The sequence below is a fragment of the Barbus barbus genome (genome assembly GCF_936440315.1).
Source record: "Barbus barbus genome assembly, chromosome: 5".
In the NCBI taxonomy this organism is placed as follows: domain Eukaryota; kingdom Metazoa; phylum Chordata; class Actinopteri; order Cypriniformes; family Cyprinidae; genus Barbus; species Barbus barbus.
The window spans coordinates 5,556,882-5,578,950 of NC_136733.1; the positions used below are offsets into that span (position 1 = coordinate 5,556,882).

At 38.6% G+C, this 22,069-nt stretch overlaps 1 protein-coding gene across 2 annotated transcripts; it reads left to right on the forward strand.

Annotated features, from left to right (window-relative positions):
* The first annotated feature begins 377 nt into the window (after window positions 1–377).
* Window positions 378–20,680, forward strand: LOC306869930 (pescadillo). 2 transcript variants are annotated; one of them, XM_079416885.1, is made up of 15 exons: window positions 378–541; window positions 842–921; window positions 1,767–1,920; window positions 2,893–3,002; window positions 14,244–14,415; window positions 14,507–14,596; window positions 15,349–15,465; window positions 15,585–15,662; window positions 15,759–15,848; window positions 16,177–16,307; window positions 17,562–17,687; window positions 17,776–17,960; window positions 18,036–18,181; window positions 19,527–19,694; window positions 20,050–20,680. In XM_079416885.1, exons 1-15 carry the CDS (start codon window positions 518–520, stop codon window positions 20,128–20,130), a joined length of 1,752 nt encoding a protein of 583 aa, XP_079273011.1. In that variant the 5' UTR covers window positions 378–517; the 3' UTR covers window positions 20,131–20,680. The 2 variants fall into 2 exon arrangements, with proteins under 2 accessions (XP_079273011.1, XP_079273012.1); XM_079416886.1 differs by having other exon boundaries at window positions 389–541; window positions 18,042–18,181.
* The last annotated feature ends 1,389 nt before the right edge of the window (window positions 20,681–22,069 follow it).

Below are 22,069 nucleotides of genomic sequence, written 5' to 3' on the forward strand. Positions count from 1 at the left end.
AGGCCTATTTATAGATAGATAGATAGATAGATAGATAGATAGATAGATAGATAGATAGATAGATAGATAGATAGATAGATAGATAGATAGATAGATAGATAGATAGATAGATAGCATCATTAGAAGTTACACTAGGCCACATTTACACAATTTCTTTAATATTTACATAAATATTTAATGTTATATGTAGCTACTGTTGCTTTTTATGTATCTATGCCTTAAAAATAATATATTGGGCATTTATATTACAACATAAAGATATTATACATAGTATAAAAATATTACGCGTGTAGAACGGTATCATGCGAAATCGCTACACGTTTATGACTTTCTATACAGGCATTCACTCGTGCGCCTCAATTCAAGGGTCCTACTGTCTTGGCTGACTGACGTCACACAAAACACGTGTGTTCGGAAGACGCACGTTAGGACTGGATCTGTGCTGAGATCTATTTGCTTTTAATTGCAGTAGTTTTTATTGAGTTTTTGTCGTGTGAGAAAAACAATCTCCGCTGTAATGGGCGGATTACAGAAGAAGAAGGTAAGAAAGTGATTTAGACCGATCCTGTCGGTAAACAAAACATGATGAGCGCAGGGCCCTGCAGACCTGTGTGCTTTAAACTTGTTACTCTACTCTAAACATTCAACAGTGTTTTATATATGACATTAGTCAACAAATGTAATTTTCAGCGGTGCTTGACAGCATAAGAGGGATGAAATAATGGTTCTTAAGTCGAAATCACCTTAAGAATTGACTCCGTATGAAATATGTGTGTGGTTTCTGCATATTCCCGCGTGTCAGAACACTTGCTAACCTGTCATTTCTTCTCGTGTACGTTAGTATGAGAGAGGATCGGTCACTAACTATATCAGCAGGAATAAAGCCCGCAAGAAGCTGAGTCTGAGTCTGGCTGATTTCAGGTTGGTTATCAAAGCAAAGCATTTCACTTATGTTCTGTTCTGTCCTGGCGTCTTGGTATTTTTACGGACCTCATACTTTATATGTGACCCTGGACCACAAAACCAGTCATACGGATCAATAAGCTTTCCTTTGATTATATGGATTGTTAGGATGGGACAATATTTGGCCGAGATACAACTATTTGAACATCTCGAGTCTGGGGGTGTAAATATATATATATATATATATATATATATATATATATATATATATATATATATATATATATATATATATATATATTGAGGAAAAATCGCTTTTAAAGTTGTCCAAATGAAGTTCTTAGCAATGCATATTACTAATAAAAAATGAAGGTTTAATATATTTACAGTAGGAAATTTACAGAATATTTTCATGGAATATCCTAATGATTTTTGCCATAATAGAAAAATTTTGACCCAAATGTATTGTTGGCTATTGCTACAAATATACCTGTGCTACTTCTGACAGGTTTTGTGCTCCAGGGTCGCATATAGTGGTATAGTTCATATAGAAACTCAGATACCGCATGTAGTGTGATATATAAAATGTTATGTGTATTAGTAGTTTTTAACTTTTGCTAAATGACATAAATTTGTGCTACAGTACCCCTCAGAGTTTGATTGAACATTGACATTTGACATCAATAATAAAGGATTTTTAAAAGATAATACGTATTTTGCTATCTTCTCAACTATGTACAATGGTGCTGTTAATTGCATTTTATTATTTATTTTTAGTATTTTTTGCCTGGTTTTTTTGTGAACCACCAGTTGAGATCACAGATGTATATACTGTGAATTAATACATGCTTCTCATTTTCTAGGCGGTTATGCATATTGAAAGGAATCTATCCTCATGAACCCAAACACAAAAAGAAGGTCAACAAGGGCTCAACAGCGCCTAGAACCTTCTACCTGCTGAAAGACATCCGCTTCCTCTTGCACGAGCCCATCGTTGGCAAGTTCAGAGAGTACAAGGTGAGAACTGTGCTTTAGGACATCTAGATGCTGCTTTGTGTTTGCAGCTGCATCCTATAATCCTTATCATTTTGATCACTTTTTCATGTTTAAGGTTTAATTTAAATGACAGTGGAGCTAATATACTGGTTTGGTAGGTAATAACAATGTAAAACTTGAAGATGATTGCTGTGGAAACCTCTGACAGCCCAAAGTGAGAGAGGGAATGTCAGTTTAAAAAAAAAAATATATATATTTACTTTAAAGTTCCTTTTAATTGTCTTGGTTCTGTAATAACTAAATGCATCCCTTTACAAGTTTTAGTCAGTGTTATTTTGTATTTTCATTATGTACTATTATAATATTTATTTATTAATATTTAGAATTGGCTTTTATTTTTATATTTTTATTCATTTTAAAGTTTAGTCATTTTATATGCTTTTCTCTTTTTTTCATTTCTATTTAGCTGAAATTTTTTAGTTTTCGAACTTCAACTTTTTTTCATTTCAGTTAGTTGTCAGCATTATCTAAGAAAAAATGAATGGTAGGAGATGAAGTTAAGAACCTGTTTACCAATTGTGATATAACATTACAAAATGTTAAAAACTTCTATTTTTTTATAATCGGTAATTTTTTTTAAATTAATTTATTATATTATTTAAATATTATTTATATTTTATTATTTAATTTAAATTATATTATAATTTTAATTTACATGATTTGTATTTAAAAATATGCTTTTGTTCCTATATTAAATTAATTGGCTATTTTCTTGTACATTTGCTTCAAACAGTGCATGCGACACTATCTATCTAAACATTAAAACACTTGTTTTGGTTGCTTATTGCAAGTACAAGATTAAGTATTATTTGCCACACAAAGTTCTGAAGGAAAAAAAAAACTTTAGGCATCCTAGATTCAATTCTGATAGTATATTAGAGGAAATAGTTCATTAGACAATCTTTATGCTAACTATACATTCCCTGGTTATAGATTTTTGTTCGGAAACTGCGAAAAGCCTATGGCAAGGCTGAATGGAGCGGAGTGGAGAGATTGAAAGAGAACAAGCCTGTGTACAAACTGGACCACATCATCAAGGAGAGGTGAGAGTAAACTAGGGATGTAACGATTACCGGTTTGACGATAAATCATGATAAAATTCCCCGCGGTTAGTATTACCGTTTCATATTTTAATTATCATTAAAACCGTATTCGATTACCGTGATTTAAACAACTCGCGATAAATAAATACTGTCCAGCATAAAGCAGAGTTTTCAGTAACAGTCTCACGTGCGCACAGCAGCACAGTAGTTTCGTTCTGAGTGAAAATAGGGCGGAAAAGCTGGGAGGTTTTAAAAGAGTGCTTAGGGAATTATACAAATTAATATATCAATGAATTAATCATATGAATGTACCTCTGAAGGTTCGGACTGTCTTCAGAAACAATTCGATGGCATTTTGTTTTCATCTTAGCTCCATGTAATACCTAAAGGAAGTGTTCGCGGAGTTCACAGGAATCAGCTGTAATTCAGCTTTTCCGTATAAAGCGCCACCTGCTGCCAGAGAGTGGATTTACAGACACTTATTTACATTCAGTCTGTGTGCAGTTTCTGTCTGGCCAAAAAATTGACCAAATTTGCATGACCTGCTGTAAATTTTAACCGGTTGATGAAAAACAAACTTATGTACATTTAAACAATTCAGATATGCTATATTGAATTATTTATGGAGCAGATAAAATACATATAATCATTTATTAATTATCATTTTAATTTAACCCTTTTCTTTAAAGGCTGAAATGTGTGGTCTACCTTTTATGTTAAACTTTTTCAAAGCTTTATTTGAACATTTACATTATTTATTTGAACATGCTATTAAACTGGTGTCAGTCAAATTGTCATTTAAAATCCAGACCTCACTGGTAATGTTATTGTTTTAGTGATTATGCAAACAAAAAGTCATTTTATTTGCTGTTTGTTGATTTTTAAGTATGAAACTTGGTGAAGTGATTTATGTTTCGGTACTTTTTGAACATCTCCAGCACATTTTAACAATACCGTGATAATACTGATAACCGTGATAATTTTGATCACTATAATCGTGATTAGAAATTTTCATACCGTTACATCCCTAGAGTAAACGCAGTGCTGTCTCTGGACTTCAACTCTCTGTCCCGACAACATCAACATGCTGTGAATGACTTTTCTGTGTGTCCAGACAGTGTTATGTGATAGGCACCTATTTGTGTCCAAACAGTATTATGAGTACGGGCAGAGTCTCAGTCCCTGTCCACAAACAGATCAGTTATGAGAATCCAAAAAGTCACAAGAATATCAAGAATATGATACTTTAATTATCTTGTCTCGAGCGACTGTCTGTCTCTTCATCTGTCCAATCTACTCTGTTCACAACTGTTACATTAGCAGGGTTTGGGATTTGAATTTGGAATGTGTTGTGGAATAAATGAATCTCACTCAGATGAAGTACACAAACACGGGTAGAGGTCTTTTCTTTGCCTATGTTTATTATAACATGCGCATGGGCCCAACTCTGTGTTGCCATAGAGGAGAGCTGCTGCAAACTGGCTACATTCAGCCTTTATAGCATTAATTGTTGTGGTGACACCCTCACCCCCCTTGCACGTAGGTTCGTGCTTTGGCCTTGTGTCAATTCGGAGAATTTTATGTTTAGTCTTGTGACTGTTTCCAAGTCTTATTGACCCAAAAGACAAAATATAATTTGCTCTGTTGGCTTAAAGGGAAGTTGAACACCATAAACCATATATTAATGTCGGGGTGGGTGAGAGAGCCACAAGAGGATAAACATTTTGCAGTAATTAGCACTATAATCTATGTACTCAGAATAATATGCTCGCAGAATACACATAACACCCTTAACACACACACACACACTTTTGGCTCACTTCTCAGAACTCGTGGTTATGTTTTCTTTTGTTTTCCTGTCCTCAGGTCAACCCTACGTGCAGCTGTGGTCTAGTGGTTAGGGCTCTAAAGAAAGCTTTTGTTCCCCTCTAAGATTCTAAGATTAATAATGCTAGCTTGAGCTGAAAGACAATGTTTAATAAAAACTTTTTCCATTACATTCCACCCCTTTTATCATCTGTGGCTATCCTGCTATGAGCTTTTCATTGCTGAGTTTTGCTCATGCATTCATTGATCAGATTCTATTTGTAGGCCGTGAAATGGATCCTCCCATTCACTATCTCCATTATCCGATGCTTCCTCCCTGTGTTCCTCTCCTTGGTTTATTACCGTTAGGCCAAAGCTATCATATGGGGTCCTTCCTCCTATTGAGGACAAAACTGTCTGTTTTACAGCACTGACAATACATGGGACTATCATGATGAATAATAACAGTGTGACGACAATAGGAATCAACCTGCCCACTAACCACTCTTTCCATGAGGACAGGGACCAGTCAGACCAGTCTCCAACCCATCCGCTTCCTGGATTGCTTGGAGGCGGTCTGATCGCATCCTTCATATGCTCTATTACCGAAGTGATATTTTCATGGTTGGCTGGGATGTGGAAGCAACACTTTTCATTTAGTAGTTTACAAACCCCCCCTTTTTCTGCTGTCAGGATGTCTAGCACTAGTCTATTTTGGTATACGGCTGTGTATAGGCCTTGCATCTCCTCAGCCATCAGATGGAAACCTCGTTGGGTTTCATTTGACAGCACTTGTACTTGCCATGCCAGACCGTTCAATTTTCTTAAGGCCGCTGAGACACCGAATTGTGGAATTATTGACCATCCCACCCCTGCTTTGGTTTCCGTCCATGGGTCCCACATCCTGTACCCCTCGAATTCAGATGGGACCCCTTCAGATCTTTTTTGTCTATGATTCATTTTTGGCCCTTCGAAATCAATTAGTACTCTTGACCTATAAGCCTCTGTCATGGTCGACATTATGGCTGGGTAACAACATCCTGACCACCTTCTAGGTAGGCTATGTCTAATGATGCCTCCACATACCCACACAACTGCTTCCGTAGTATGATTCACATTATTCAATATGTTCACACAATTGACAGTTTCATTTTTTGTCGCGGTGACTATGTTACAGGTTTGGTTATTTATCACCGTCATTTTATACATACAATCAGACATTCCTGCAAATATTCTTCCCTTTGGTTTACACAGACATACGTGACCCATTCTCTGTTGTACAGATATGGGTGTTGATTCTGTCCAGTCTCTTTTTGCAGTGATTGCGAGTTTCTGGTTCCGCTGTGGGCCATCCTTCGTCTAGCTTCCTTGCTCGGTGTCCTCCTCGGTTGTCTGGGCCCCACACTCGCCTTGTGTCTAGAGGGATGGCTGTTCCTCTGGTTCTGGTACTTTTCTGCAGTGGCTTGCGTGCGTCCAGGTTGTCCGTCCTTCGACTTTTACTGCGGTGTGAGTGACCAACAGGATCAGATGGGGTCCTGTCCACCTTTTCTGCTTCCAGTGTTTTCGCCTCAGGTCCTTTATTACCACCCAATCCCCTGGTCTCAGGCTGTGGAGAGGAGTTGCAGCGCTTTTATCTGGTCTCGCCTGTTTTACCTGTGCACAAATAGCAGAGAGAGACTTTGACAGGTTAATACAGTACTCAATCATCATGTTGTCGGCCTCGAAGAGGTCCAAATTTCTGGTGTCCGGGTTGGACCACCCCATGTGTGGAGGCCGCCCCATCAGGATTTCAAATGGTGACAGACCTGTGGGCGGACGGCTTCGCATGCGCATTGACATTAGTACCAGTGGCAGAGCATCTGTCCAACCCAATCCTGTCTCATCCATGCATTTGGTTAATTTCAATTTTATTGTGCCAATTTCCCTCTCTACTGCCCCCCCTGATTCAGGATGGTAGGCGCAGTGTGTGGTTATGTCTATTTTCAAGCCTTCGCCTAACGACCTAATGGCACTGTTCACGAAGTGTGAACCGTTGTCACTGGATAATTTCTGTGGTATGCCCCATCTGGGCACTATGTGTTGTATTAGCATTTTTACCACTCCTTTTGCATCTGCTTTTGATGTGGGTTGGGCTTCCACCCATTTTGAGAACATATCTACCATTACCAGACAGTACTTTTTCCCTTTGTGTGGTGTTAGTTCAATGTAGTCCATCATAACATGTTGAAAGGGTTGGTTTGTTTGGGGGTGCCCTGCCCGTGGTACAACGTTACGCAATGAAGTGTCAGGATTCATGGACAGTGCTGCGTGTTTTGCAGCTGCATCTGCTCTGGCGTTGCCCAGTGACACGGTGTCTTTATTGCTCGTATGAGCTTGACATTTAACAATGGCCAATTGTTTTGGAAGCTGTATGGCTTCGAGTAGTGAAGCTACAAGTGTTTTATGTAGAATCGGCTTGCCATCTGATTTCAGAAAATCCCTATGTTTCCACAAAGTGCCAAAGTCATGACACACCCCAAAGGCATATCTGCTATCCGTATAAATGCATGCAACTTTGTTTTTGGCCAGTTCACATGCTTTGGTCAACGCTATCAGCTCTGCAGCTTGTGCTGAAGGAAAATTTGGAAGTGGTCCGCTGTCCAGCGTGGCGCTATCTGAGACCACGGCATAGCCGCTGCGCGTTTGTCCATCCGGACTTTTGGAGGCACTACCATCCACGTACATCAGTGAATTAGGTGACATGAGCTTGCCATCACAGCTCATCCAGACACCATCAGTCACTTTACAGCCACACTTTTTCCACAGGCTCCTCTCTGTCTGTGAGGCAAAGGCCTGCATGCTCTGTAAAGAAGGGGAAATGTCTGGATTAGATTCAGATAGCAAAGTACACTCTGTGTCTTGTGTCTCCTTAGCCGCCGCGGCCTTCGCGGCTGCGTCAGCTCTGGCATTCCCTGTGGATACGAAATCTTTGTTATGGGTATGTGCTGCACATTTGCAAATGGCTATCTTGTCTGGCAGCAGAATGGCCTCCAGCAAATCTGCCACCAGAGAAGCATTCATTATTGGGCGCCCATCTGACTTTAAAAATTTTCTGTGTTTCCACAGTGCTCCAAAGTCATGCGTGACACCGAATGACTAACGCGAGTCAGTGTATATCGTTACACACTTTCCTCCCATAAGTTTACACGCTTCAGTCAGCGCCACAAGCTCCGCTGCTTGTGCTGAATAATTTGCTGGCAATGAGCCAGATGCCAAGACGTCAAATTCAGTTGTTACTGCATACCCAACTTTATTCTGGCCTGTTTGTGGATCTTTGAAAGCCGAGCCATCCACAAAGAGGACATTTTCGCAGTTTTCAAGTGGTACATCAGAAAGATCTGGACGCGGTGTACACACTTGTTCTAATGCAGTTAGACAACAATGGTGCTCCTCCCCATCCTCCTACGTTGGAAGGAGAGTAGCAGCATTCAAGGTTGTGCATCGTCTAATAGTGATATTCGGCATATCAAGCAAGATAGTGTGATATCGTAACCACCTAGCCGTCGATAAATGCGATGTTTTCTGTTCCTGCAAGATCATGGACACAGCGTGTGGCACATTTAAAATCAGGTCAGAGTAACCTACAAATTCTCTGGACGCCATCACGGCCTGTTCAGCAGCAGCCACCGCCCTCAGACAGTGTGGCAGGCCTGCTGCAACTGGATCTAGTTTGCTTGAAAAATAAGCCACAGGTCTCAATTTGTCTCCATGATGCTGCAACAACACAGAAGTCATAAACCCATTTTTCTCATCCACCATCTGAACAAAAGGCTTAGTCGGTACCGGTAGGCCCAAAGTTGGCGCCTGAGACAGCTGAATTTTCATATTTAAAAATGCCTTTTCTGCCTCCTCATTCCAATCAATTTTGTCAGTCGACTTCAACCCCTTCCCTATTGTTAGGGCTCTCAGAGGCTGCTCAAGAATTGCATAGTTAGGAATAAATGTTCGACAATACGAACACATGCCCAAAAATGACAACATTTGTTTCTTTGTAATTGGCTTTGGTACATCTTTAATGCCTTGAATTCTTTTGTCAGACAGGGATTTACTGTTCGGTGTTATGACATGACCCAAAAATGTAACTTGTTGTTTCACAAATTGCAGTTTAGACGAGCTCTGTGGCCCTCCCCAGCCAAATGCTGTAAAAGGGCCAGAGTGTCAGCCAAACACGTGGCCTCATCACGTGCGCAAAGACAAAGATCATCCACGTACTGCAGCAAAGCAGTTCCTGCTGTCAGGGTCAAAGGCTCCAGACTTCTCCTAAGCTCCTCATTGTATAGACTCGGGCTATCACAATACCCCTGACTCATTCTCGTGAATGTGTAGCTTCTACCATCGAATTCAAATGCAAACCAGAATTGACTGTCTTTGTCCACTGGCACACTGAAAAATGCATTAGCCAAATCTACTACTGAGAAGAATGTTGCATCTTGTGGTATTTGTGACAAAATATTTGGAACTGATGGAGCCCTTTGCCTGACAGCTGCATTTACTGCCTGTAGATCCTGCACAAAACGCCACTCTGTTGGCTGACCTTTGTCTCTTATCTTTTTCACAGGAAAAATGGGAGTTCTTACAGGGGAATCACTGCACTCGACAATAATGCCTTGTTTTACCAGAGAGTCAAAAACTGGTTTGATTCCCAGTACTGCCTCCCTTTTCAGGGGATACTGCCGTTGGCACGGCCTGTAATCAGACTTTGGGGTGATTACTACAGGTTCACAATTTTTTATCAACCCCACATCATACTTATGTTTTGCCCACAGCTCGGATGGCACATCCGCCAAAGCTGGGTGAATTTCTGAAACGCAAATGTCTGTCATGCAGTGATTTCCCTTAATGTCTTTATCAATGTGCACCACTTCTCTCCCTGCCTCAATTTCATGCTTACAGTTTGACATAAATGCTCCTAAACTCTCACTGTGTTTCACATCAGCACTTATCTCACACCAGTCTGTAGTCTCAACACAGCGCTTCACAAATCTTCCCAGTTCGGCCCATGTCTGCTCTTTGGCCTTGGAGAGTGATAAATGAGGCACAGACTCTGACACTAAGAAAAAGGGAAGCCGTTTTTCTGTCAGGCTGACTGAAATAGCACACATGCTTTCTGTCCAAAATATTTTCTCAAAACTCAAAGTTTCACCTTTTTCCCCCTTAAACCAGTCTTTTTCATACTGTTTGTCTAATTCCACTACGACATGTGACGTGCAATGTAAATTGTCAGACAGCATTATTTCTGAGATAGATGGCTCAGTTTGTCTTTTAGCCAGTTCGCACATCACTTCAGCCCAATCATGATTTGTGATGTGCCATTCATAAGCCCACAGAGGCTCTGCTTGCAAACAACACCATTGCTCTCCCTCCTCTGCTACTCTGACACCCCAGGAGTCTGCAACCAGTGTCAAATTCAGTTTGCATAGCAGATCTCTCCCCAAAATTGGCACAGGGCATTTTGGTGCATAAATGAATGCATGGTTCAGCAATTTGCCCTCCTCTGTTTCACAATTTAGAGGCACTGTAAATCTTTCAAAAATTGCATGCCCTGATGCAGAAATTGACTCATTTATTTTATCTGTCAATAACGGTCGACATGGCAAGTCACATGGTCGTATTGATGACCTCGAAGCCCCAGAATCGGCTAAAAACTCAATCATTACCCCCTCAACTAGCATGGGGTATTTGGGCATTTTCTTAAATGCTTCACTTTCAAACATCGTCAAACATTTATCAAAATTTTCATCAGTCACATCAGAATCACACAAAGAAACGCAAGCTTTTTCTTCATTGCAGAGAGCAGTGTGTACATCAATGTATGTGTGTGTGTGTGTGTGGTTAAAAAATTTTCACTTCCCTGTTCAGTGGCCCTCTGAGACTGCTCACCCTGGACCCCTCCTCTCGCCTGCTCTCCGATCTCCTGCCCTCAGTCTGCTTCTTGATCTCGCTGGTTCTCCGGACAGTCCTTAGCCCAATGACCATCCTTCTTGCAAACTCGGCATTTGGTACACTTATTGAATGCATGATCATCAGTGTTGCAGATCCAGCAGGCCCGCTTTCCACTGTTTCTTCCACCCTGCCATTTTCCTCTTCCCCCACCTTTCTGCTGATTTTGCTGCACTGAATAGCTCCCCGGTCTTGATACAGCTTGAACTAAGGCCAGCTGTAAATCTCTGTCAGTCTTTGCTTTGACTCTCTCCCTCTTTGCCGTCTGCAGTTCTTCCGCGTGCAAGGCGTGTGCTAACATGGCAGACAGTCGCCCATTTTTCCATTCGATGTAACTGGTTTTTACTGCTTGCACAATCTCAGGTCTCAGTCCGTTCAAAAACCAGCTCCTTAAGTGACATTCCCATGTTTCCGGTTGGTTTCCGCGGTCAGCTGGCTCTGTCAGTCCGCTGTGTTTGTTGAATATCTCATAGAGGCGTTGATAATAATCTTGAACAGACTCCTCTCTGTTCTGGCAGCAACTGCCAATCTTTGATGCGTCCACACGTGCTGGAAAAGCCGCTTTAATTCCATCAGCCAGATCCCCAACAGCTGTGCGGTATTCCAAGTTGTATCGGTGTTCCCATTCGCTGTGTTCTCTCCGGCAGTCTTCCCTTTGCAGCCTCCCACTCACTTTGTGCCAGCTCGAAGCCCCCAGTTTCACTGCTAGAAGCCTCCGCAGCTCATGCACAGTGGGGCTGAATTCTTTACAGAATGTGACCAGTTCGGTAGAAAATTTGTCCCCTGCTTCCTCCGGGCTCGGCAAATGAGCCATCGCTTCTTTAATATCAGTCACAGTCCACGGTCTAAAGACCATGATCGGGCCGTCAGGTCCCGAGACTTCAATCATCGGAGCTGTTATACTCACATTTTCTTCTTTCACCGTTTTTCTTTTCTTTGTCGGGGGAACTATCAGCATTCTTTCCTGTTCAGCTTCCTCGTGGGGGGTTTCAGGAATCATTTCGGGGTCTTCCTCTATTTCTTCTTCCACTCGCGGTGCTGTTGGTCTCTTCGGTGGAGAGCAGTCGAGGTCAGGGTCCACTTTCAGGGCTTGCAGCTCCGCCACGGGACAGTGATGATACGGTGGTGGTGCGTGTGGAGAAACACAGACAGAGTGGTTAGTAGGTTTATGTGATGCAGTTACTATTTCTTCACATTTTTCATCTTTCTTTTCTTTATCAGCTCTACATGCTAATTATTTTTGCATCGCCCTTCTTTCCCTCTTATCCGCTTCCCCCAACCAACAATTCACCGTCTGCTCACATTTATCACACATATGCTTCACACAACAACCTTTCTGTTTCTTGCTTCCCTCTTCAACTGATTCCTTTACTATCTTTAATCTTGTGACATTCAGTGTTCCTTCTTCTGGAAAATCATGATACCTAATTAATTTCCCCATATCTTGCATGCATTTCTGGCCATACATTTTTTTCATTTGCCAATATACCGGTGTATCATATTTTACGAGCTTGCTCTGGGACTTCCCCATATTGGTTTTTTTCTTTTCTCTGTGGATTTTCCCTTTAGGCGCCTAAATAATCTGTCGGACGTCTCCAACAGATCCGGATTCTCCTGAAACCGGAAGAAACGGAGCGCATCAGCCACTCCAACTGATACCCGCACAGTTTCAGTTTTCCCTCTTAGAAATCTGTTAACTGCGTTGCGCGTGATTCCGATTACTGAAAAATTTGGTTTGTATCCGAATTTCTTATGTAGAAATTCTGTCTTTTCTTGCATATCTATGCCATATTTTCTACACATATCAGACAAACAATTAGACATGGACAAAGTTTGATCTCTCCCAGGCACGTCTGCCTTACTTTCTTCGTTACCCATTTTTACGGAGGACTTTATACCTCGTATTACAGGTTTGTTTGGGACTTGATACCCTTACGGACCTTTTGGGTCCAAAGAGGACTTTATACCTCTTTCTGTAATATTCTGTAATATTTTAGAAGAAAGTTTACTGCACCTGAGTGATTTTTGCAGTTCTCCACAGGTTCTTTTCAGGATCTCAACCCTGCAGGACCCAGCGCCCACGTCCCTGTTGGGGGTTTGGGTTGACAGATATTCTTGCCAAGTTGATCAGACCACTGCGGTTCCCTCAGGAATGAGATCCCATCCTCGTCGCCATTTGTTGTGGAATAAATGAATCTCACTCAGATGAAGTACACAAACACGGGTAGAGGTCTTTTCTTTGCCTATGTTTATTATAACATGCGCATGGGCCCAACTCTGTGTTGCCATAGAGGAGAGCTGCTGCAAACTGGCTACATTCAGCCTTTATAGCATTAATTGTTGTGGTGACACCCTCACCCCCCTTGCACGTAGGTTCGTGCTTTGGCCTTGTGTCAATTCGGAGAATTTTATGTTTAGTCTTGTGACTGTTTCCAAGTCTTATTGACCCAAAAGACAAAATATAATTTGCTCTGTTGGCTTAAAGGGAAGTTGAACACCATAAACCATATATTAATGTCGGGGTGGGTGAGAGAGCCACAAGAGGATAAACATTTTGCAGTAATTAGCACTATAATCTATGTACTCAGAATAATATGCTCGCAGAATACACATAACACCCTTAACACACACACACACACTTTTGGCTCACTTCTCAGAACTCGTGGTTATGTTTTCTTTTGTTTTCCTGTCCTCAGGTCAACCCTACGTGCAGCTGTGGTCTAGTGGTTAGGGCTCTAAAGAAAGCTTTTGTTCCCCTCTAAGATTCTAAGATTAATAATGCTAGCTTGAGCTGAAAGACAATGTTTAATAAAAACTTTTTCCATTACAAATGTGAGGGTTTTTTCCCAACCGTTCAAAAGTTTGGGATGGTAAGATTTTTTTTCATGCTTTCTTCTGCTCTCCAAGCTGCATTTTTTGGTCAAAAATACAGTAAAACAGTAATATTCTGGAAAAAATATTACCCTTTTAAATAACTGTATTCTGTTTGAATGCATTGTTAATGCAAAGCTGAATATTTAGCATCATTACAACCGTCTTCAGTGTCACATGATCCTTCAGAAATCGCTCTAATATGCTGATTTGCTGAAGAAAAAATGTTGAAAACAGTTGTGCTGCTTCAATTAGATTCTTTGGTGAATAGAGAGCATTTTTTAAAATAGAAATCTTATAATGTTATAAATGTCTTTACCTTCAGTTTAATGCATCTTTGCTGAATAAAAATCTTATTTTATGGGCACCTGTGAAAGAAAAGATTGTTTGTTACTGATATGACAAGACTGTTTGTTAAACTTATATTTCCATTACAAATGTCAGATTATCTATATCTGGCACCAAATTTAGCTTCTTTAGCTCAAATTGTGCTAAATTATTTAGTTCAATAGCCACATTGAATAACATCCTCTTTTTTCTATGAATGGTCTGTCATTGTCTCGTATACTGTTTCTGTTTTTCCAGGTATCCCACGTTCGTTGATGCTGTCCGAGATGTAGATGATGCCCTTTCTATGTGTTTCTTGTTTTCTACGTTCGCTCGCACGGGAAAATGTCACGTTCAGACAATTCAGCTGTGCCGGAGACTTGGCGTGGAATGGATGAACTACATTATCGCCTCACGGTCCCTGAGAAAGGTACTGTAAACACATGCGTGTGCATTATAAACGTTAATTAAATGATTCAGTTTAGTTGATTTCTTAATGATTCTTTTTTTTGTTTCTTCAGGTTTTTCTTTCCATTAAGGGTATTTACTACCAGGCTGAAGTCCTGGGACAAACCATCACATGGATCATGCCTTATCAGTTTGCCCATGATGTGAGTAGAAATACACAGTATATTTTTTCATAATTTTGCTAAAGCATTACGTGAAAAGCACCAGGGAATCCCGAATCAGGACAAACCATGATATTTAAAGTGTTTTTTTTATATATACATATTTTACAAATATTTTTTTATTAATATTTTTATTCAGCAAGGACACAAATTGACCAAAAGAGACCGTAAAGAGTCAAGACAGTAATAATGTTAATAATAAATGCTTTTATTTTGAACCTTCGATTCAAGAAATATTCCTGAAAAAAATGTATCCCTGTTTCCACAAAAATACTGAGCGGCACAACTGTTTTTAACATTGATAATAATAATAAGAAATATTACCAAATTTCTTAAGCAGCAAATCAGCATATTAGAATGATTTCTGAAGACTGGAGTAATGATATTACTGTTTTACTGTGATTTTGAGAAAATAATGCAACCTTCGTGAACATAAGAGACATCTTTCAAAAACATTTTTTTAGCGATGTCAAACTTTAGTAGTAGTTATTGTTGTAACGTTTTTGCACAAATGAGGTTAGGAGAAGCTTTTCATAGACTCGTTTTATTTTAATGATTTAATATTATATAGGAATTGGAATTTTAGTTGTTACCTAACTACTTAACCATGTAAAATCTTTTTAACACATGGCTCTTTTTGAACAGTGTTTTATGTTTTGCAGTATTTTGGATGCTGAGGTCTTTCTATAGATTGTTTTATGATGTCTGTTAACACCCCTGTCCCTGCTCCTCAGCACCCTACAGATGTGGACTACAGAGTTATGGCCACATTTACAGAACTTTACACAACGCTGCTTGGATTCGTCAACTTCCGCCTTTACCAGACCCTCAACCTTGTCTACCCACCCAAGGTATCACACACAAAATGTGCTTCTATTAAATGCCTTTTATTTTTCAGTAGCAGAATTCCAATTCATTCCAATTGGAAATGGAATGTGTGTGTTTTTTTTTGTATTCCGGTGTTTGTTAGCTTGATGGACAAGGAGAGCTCAACCTCAAATCAGAGTGTGAAGAAGATTATGCCCTGGAGTCAGAAAGCTATTCTGAGGTACTGACTATTTAATTTTCTCTTTTCATATCAGCATTAAGTTGGACCAAATATTACAGTGTGTTTAAAGATATGCATCTTCACATCTCCTACCAGAAACTATCAGCGTTAAGTGCCAGTCTGGCCCGTACAGTTCCTTCAGTGGAGGACGAGGAGGCAGAGCTGGACCATTTTCCTGCTGAAGGGGTGAGCGACAGACAGCTGTCTGTATTGTGAACACCTGCAGTGACTTACAGAAATGACCTTTGGTTAATACAAAGAATGTTACATATTAGGAAACATTCTTTAGTTAAAACCAGTATACTTAAAAAATAAATAAATAAAAATACCAGTGATAGACATGGTAATATAATTTATAATAATGAAAACTATGATTATTTTGAGATGATGATGGCTATTTTTATTATTGTTGTTGTTAGTATTATTTTTTTTGTATTGTGCATTGCCAGCGTGACTGCAGGCGACCTTTGTCCTCATTATTTAATGTCGTTTTTAAATGCACTTTCAATTGCAGGAAGACCTGGAGAAAATGGAGTCGAGAGAGAAGATGGAGCTGGAGCAAATCAAACAGAAGAAGCTCTTCGAAGGGCTGAAGTTTTTCCTAAACAGAGAAGTTCCCAGGGAATCGCTGGCTTTTCTCATCAGGTGAAGGAGTGCGACATACCAACTCATCTTTATCACACGCCATCTTATCTATGGCACTTTCCTTAAATCGGGTACAAAATAGTTTGCTGTTCCCTTTTTATAAAGAAGCGAAGGCACAAATTCCATGTTCTTTAGAGCTAGAACTAGATATTAGATTAGATCATTTGAATAATGTAGTAATTAACATAATTAAAAGTAGGTCAACAAATATGTATTTGTCCCATCTCAGCTCAATACAACAACAAAAAACGGTGTCAATCCTTTTTACTGTTAAATTGATATCCAGTCTATTGTATTGTAACAGATATCTTGAGGTTTAGCGGTTTCCCATGCTCTGTTAATAAACTCAGTGACATGCAGGAAGTGATGTCATTTCTACAGCATGGTGGGAACATTGATGTATTTTCTCAACTTTTATCAAGCAGCTATTCAACCATGTAAGACCTGGTTTCACAGACAGGGCTTAGACCATACTAAGACAGGATTAGGCCTAAACGTGCCTTAGAGAAAACATTACTGGTGTCCATCTTGAGAAAAATCAAAAGCATTGATATATTTTAAGATTAATCTGTGCAAGTTTCTTTCAGTTCAAACCGCTCAGTTAGATTTTAGTCTGGGACTAGGCTTAAACCTTGTCTGGGAAACTGGGGGAATAAATTGTGTAATTTTTCTTTAAATTATTGATATACAGTATATATTCTTTTTCAATTTATGAGTTGATTTCTAAGTGGGTTTTTTTTTTTTTTGTTAAATTGCAAACCTTGTATAAAAAAATATCAAATGAAACAAATATCTAGCCTGACCATCTGTGGTGGAGACTGTATTTAATCTCCTCTTTATTAAAAACAACTATTTTGGACGCTATCTGCCAAAGGTTGAAGTTTGTGGTGTATTTGCATACAAGTCAGTGTTATTTTAGTGTGTTATTTAATATACTGATAGTTTTTGTTAATATTTTGAATTTTATTTTCATTTTAGTTACATTTTTAGTAATTTGATGTGGTTTTGTCATTATTAGGTTTTTTAAATATCTGTATAATTAATTTAGTTTATTTTAGTACTTCAATATGAACTAATTTTAAGTGTTTTATGGATGTACTTTTAGTTTTTGTTTTTAGTAAACACCGTTTCAGTTTCAATAACCCCAATGCAAGTAGCTTGTTGAAATGCAGCAGTTCATAGTGTATGTACATTTTTACTGTACCAAAAGTCACATGTTTGTCAGTAGCTAAGAATGTATTGTATGCTGTGCAGGTGTTTCGGTGGACACGTCTCCTGGGATAAATCACTGTGCATTGGCAGCACTTACGATGAAACAGATGAAACAATCACACATCACATTGTGGACAGACCCAGTATCGACAAACAATATATCAACAGGTCTGAAAGCAAATCTCCCCAATTCTGTAGTGTTTACTTAACATTTTACTGTATATTCTTGTACTTAATGCATTTCTCAACTTTGCAGGTACTACATCCAGCCCCAGTGGGTGTTTGACTGTGTCAATGGGAAGATACTGTTACCCGTAGAGGAATATTTCCTGGGAGTTACACTGCCGCCCCATCTGTCACCGTTCGTGGAGGAGAGTGATGGAGATTATGTGCCGCCTGAGAAACTCAAACTCCTGGCCCTGCAGAGAGGAGAGAAGCCACGTGAGGGGTTTATGAAATGATTTTTGGCATATGATTTTTGAGTGATTGTTGACTTCACAAACAATCTCTTCACAGAAGCAGATGAGGAGGAGGAGGAGGAGGAGGATGAGGAAGAAGAGGAGGAGGAGGAGGATGAAGATGATGAAGAGGAAGATGATCAAAGTGAGGATGAAGATGAAGCTGATTTAGCTGAAATGGAGGAGAAGAGAGCTCAGGGAAAGGTAAGATGGTTTTAAGTTTGCAGAAGTTATTTTTGCAGTTATGCTGCAAGTTTAAAAAAAGTAACTCTAGATAGCCTACTGTATCATATTTGATGTGCAGATTTCTTCTCTGAATGTTCAACATGATCAAAACTTTGCTGAAAAACCTGTTGTACATGATCCAACATGCCTTCTGTTGTCTGATTGATAGTTTATTATTTAAGTAAAAGGCCTTTTAGTAGAATTGGAAAACATCCGCATCCAGCTTGTGGTTCACATGTCTTTTTGCAGTAAAATCTTACGGATTTTTATTAAGTACATATTAGAATAGCTTTTATATTGTTACGAATATTTTAAAATGAACTCTTGAGGTACACTTAGTCCGAAATTTTCATACGTGTTTTTGTTTTTCCGTATTCGTCATCCTTTCCTATCAAAATGCTTGCTACGGATGCAAAAATACAGAAAATCGAACCTGATTTGATTTTTTTTTTATGATGATCGAAAGTTTCGCAGGCAGTGTGTAAACGTGATTATTTTTTAACGTGCAAATATTTCAGACGAGAATTTCGGACTGCAAAGACCCCTTCAATTTGCTTGATTATCCATGAATCATTTTTCAGAAAAAACATGTTAAAATGTATTCAATATAATACATCAGGCTTTTTAGGAATGCTTATTTGTTGATCTCTCAATCGATATTTTATTGCATTGCATTGTTTTTTTGCCCCCACCATAAAATCTACAGTTTTGATCATAAAACTAAGCATTTAAATATCGTCCTAAGGCATATTATTGGGAGATATAGACCGACAACTGATATTTATGTGTTTTTTTTATTAAGTAGTCTGTTATACTGTTATAAAGTTCTCATTGATTCATATTACTGGCTATCAAAATTTTGTTTTATATTAATAAATATAAATTTCAAGCAACTGTGCCAAACTGGATATTTTTGCTCCGTTTGGGCCTCTGAATAAAATTGAGGGTTTAATTTTTTTCCTCCTGAAGTATAGTTATTCTTACTATAACATGCTATTATGAGCCATAAAACCCTGATGTATCAAATATGATACTCGACAAAAAACACTTAAGCAAACTTTTTTGATATTTTTTTTGTTATATATATACTTTGACCAAAGATTCAATAAACATTTTGATTAAAAAAAAAACTTTCATGTCAGGTTTTACGGCTTTTACAATGTAATGTGTACAATTGCGTTATTTGATTCTAAATGTGGATGATTTTTTGGCATGGAATTTTTTTGTTGTTGTTGTTGTTGCTGCACCTTAAACATTTTGTGGAGGAATATGTAAAATAAATATAAAATATGTAAAAGTTTGTCATGTGCTGGTTTTCCCTCAGAGTCCGTCAGTAAAGGTGACCCCTGGTAAAGTCAAACCAGAGAACCGAACGCGAACCGAACAAGAGGAGAAAGCAGAGGAGAAGAGACTGGCTATTATGATGATGAAGAAGAGAGAGAAATACCTCTATGACAAGATCATGTTTGGCAAGAAGAGACACGTCAGAGAGGTAAGCCTGCTTAGAAATAGACGTGTTGTACCATTTTACAATTTTATATGCTTTCTTTTGAAAATTAAAAATAGAATTGCATAAAAAGCACACTAATCATTCAGAATAATACTTCATTTTGATTCTTAGTTATTGTTTTGTTTTTTTATGCAGTGAGATATGAGTCTTTGTGGTGTTTTGTAAATGAGTGCTTTGGTTAATGCTTAAATGAATAAAAGTGGTGGAAATTCACAGCTCGCACAGTGGCTGTCAAAGCCCTTTAAAAGGTGCTTGGCCTAGATTTGGCTCATTATTTAAGCTCCAGTGACCTTGACAGACTTCATTGTTCATGAATCTAATGCACACCTTCCAACAGGCTAACAAGCTAGCAGCGAAGAGGAAAGCTCACGATGATGCCAACAAAGCCGACAAGAAGAAGAAGAAGAAAAAGTGTTGATTTGTATTAAAGTGCTTCTTGTGCGTTTTCTCTCTGTCAAGAGACTTTGAGAAGTGTTAATGGGAATTGTACATGATTGTACATGATTCAAGTTTGTTCAAACTGGTTTTCAGTGACACTTCTCTGCATTTCTTATGTCTTCTATTAGTGATGTGCACTCCAGTTTCCTTTTTATAGAAGTTAATACTTTTATTTAGTGGGGATGCATTAATGTGATCAAAATTGACAGTAAAGACAATGTTAAAAGATTAACATTTTAAATAAATGCTGTTCTTTTGAAGTTTCTTTGCAGTCCTGAAAAATGTAGTAAGATGGCTTTTCAGTATTGATGATGATGATGATGATGAATGTTTCTTGAGCTGCAAATCGGTATAATAAAATGATTTCTGAAGGATCATCACACTGAAGATTGGAGTAAAGATGCTGAAAATTCAGCTTTGCATCACAGGATTAAAATACGTTCCAAAATATATTCTAAATTTTAATAATACTTTACAATGTTACTGTTTTGCTTTATTTTTGATCAAATAAATACCACCATGGTAAGCACTGAAAGACTTTTTTCTCAGAAACATAAAAAAAAAACTCTTTAGTGTTTGCAAAACACTTTTAAATCTCTCTTTATGTGAGTAAACCTTTTGTTTGACTTAGTCGTTTAGTTTCTCGTGTAAATAGGTCTTGACACCCAAGGGCAAAGAAGTCTAGTATGTACTGGTGTTTGAAAAAACCATTGACGCTCCCTTCCCTAAGGACTCTTATGTTGGACATCACAACATAAAAGTGGCTTTAGACACGAGGGTTAATTAGACTCACTGCTACTGAAAAGTCGTTCCTTATGCAAAATGCCTTTAAAGGCTAAGCCAGTCGCTCAGAGATTTTAGCTGGGTTCAAAGACAGTACTAACCAGTAAATCATGTTGTAACCTTGAAATTATGGCTTGTATGTATTATAGTCGGTCCTGAGTATGAACGTACCTTTCGGACCACAAATGTAAAAAACAACAACGTTGTCTCGCCAACATTTGGCATTTCCCTCAGACACAAAAAAGCGCATGAATAGCCAGCCTATAGTAGGGTGACCATACGTCCTCTTTTCCCCGGACATGTCCTACCTACAAAAATGCGCGCACTGTGTAAAGGGAGCACATCTTACAAGATCAGATATTTGTCATTGAGCTCAGGATCTGTTGAGCAGCAAATCCTCAAGCATGGTCTTGTCAGTCATCGACCTGTGATGAATCAAATCTGACTCCTGCAGCTATTGTTGGATGCAGGGTTGCCAATTCTGCGTTTGACAACTTTTAAACTGTTGCCATGGGTTGATTTTCCCAAGTGGGTTAAAGGTATGAAATATTGCATAAATTACATTTGACTGAAATGCTTGTATTGAAACATTTTGCATTCTACCTAATATAAAACGTGGATTTTTACATTAACTGCTCCCTCCTGGTGGAATGACCTGCCCAACTCAATTCAAGCAGCCTTAATATTTTCAAGAAACGGCTGAAAACACTCATCTTCATTTGACCCTCTAACTCTAGCACTCTCTATTCTAATGTTAATTCTATTTTTATCTGCTTGTTTTTTTTATTACAAAAACTTTCCCCTCTAACATTTACACTCTCTGTTCTATTTCTGTTCTAACTTGTTTTATTTAAAGGAAAAAAGAGTCTTTAGCCACTAGCATTCTCTATTCTTTCTACTTATTTTCTTTTTATTTATTCTAAATAATGACCTTCTAACACTAGCATTATCTATTGTTTTTCTGTTTTATTGACTATATTTTTATTTAAAAACTACCCTCTAACACTAGCATTCCCTATTCTTTTTCTATTCTATCTACTTGTTTTCTTTTAATGTATTATAAAAACTAAATAAGCAAACAAACAAAACTTGCTACGTATACCACCACTGTCCTCTTTTTGGAAAACTAAAATATG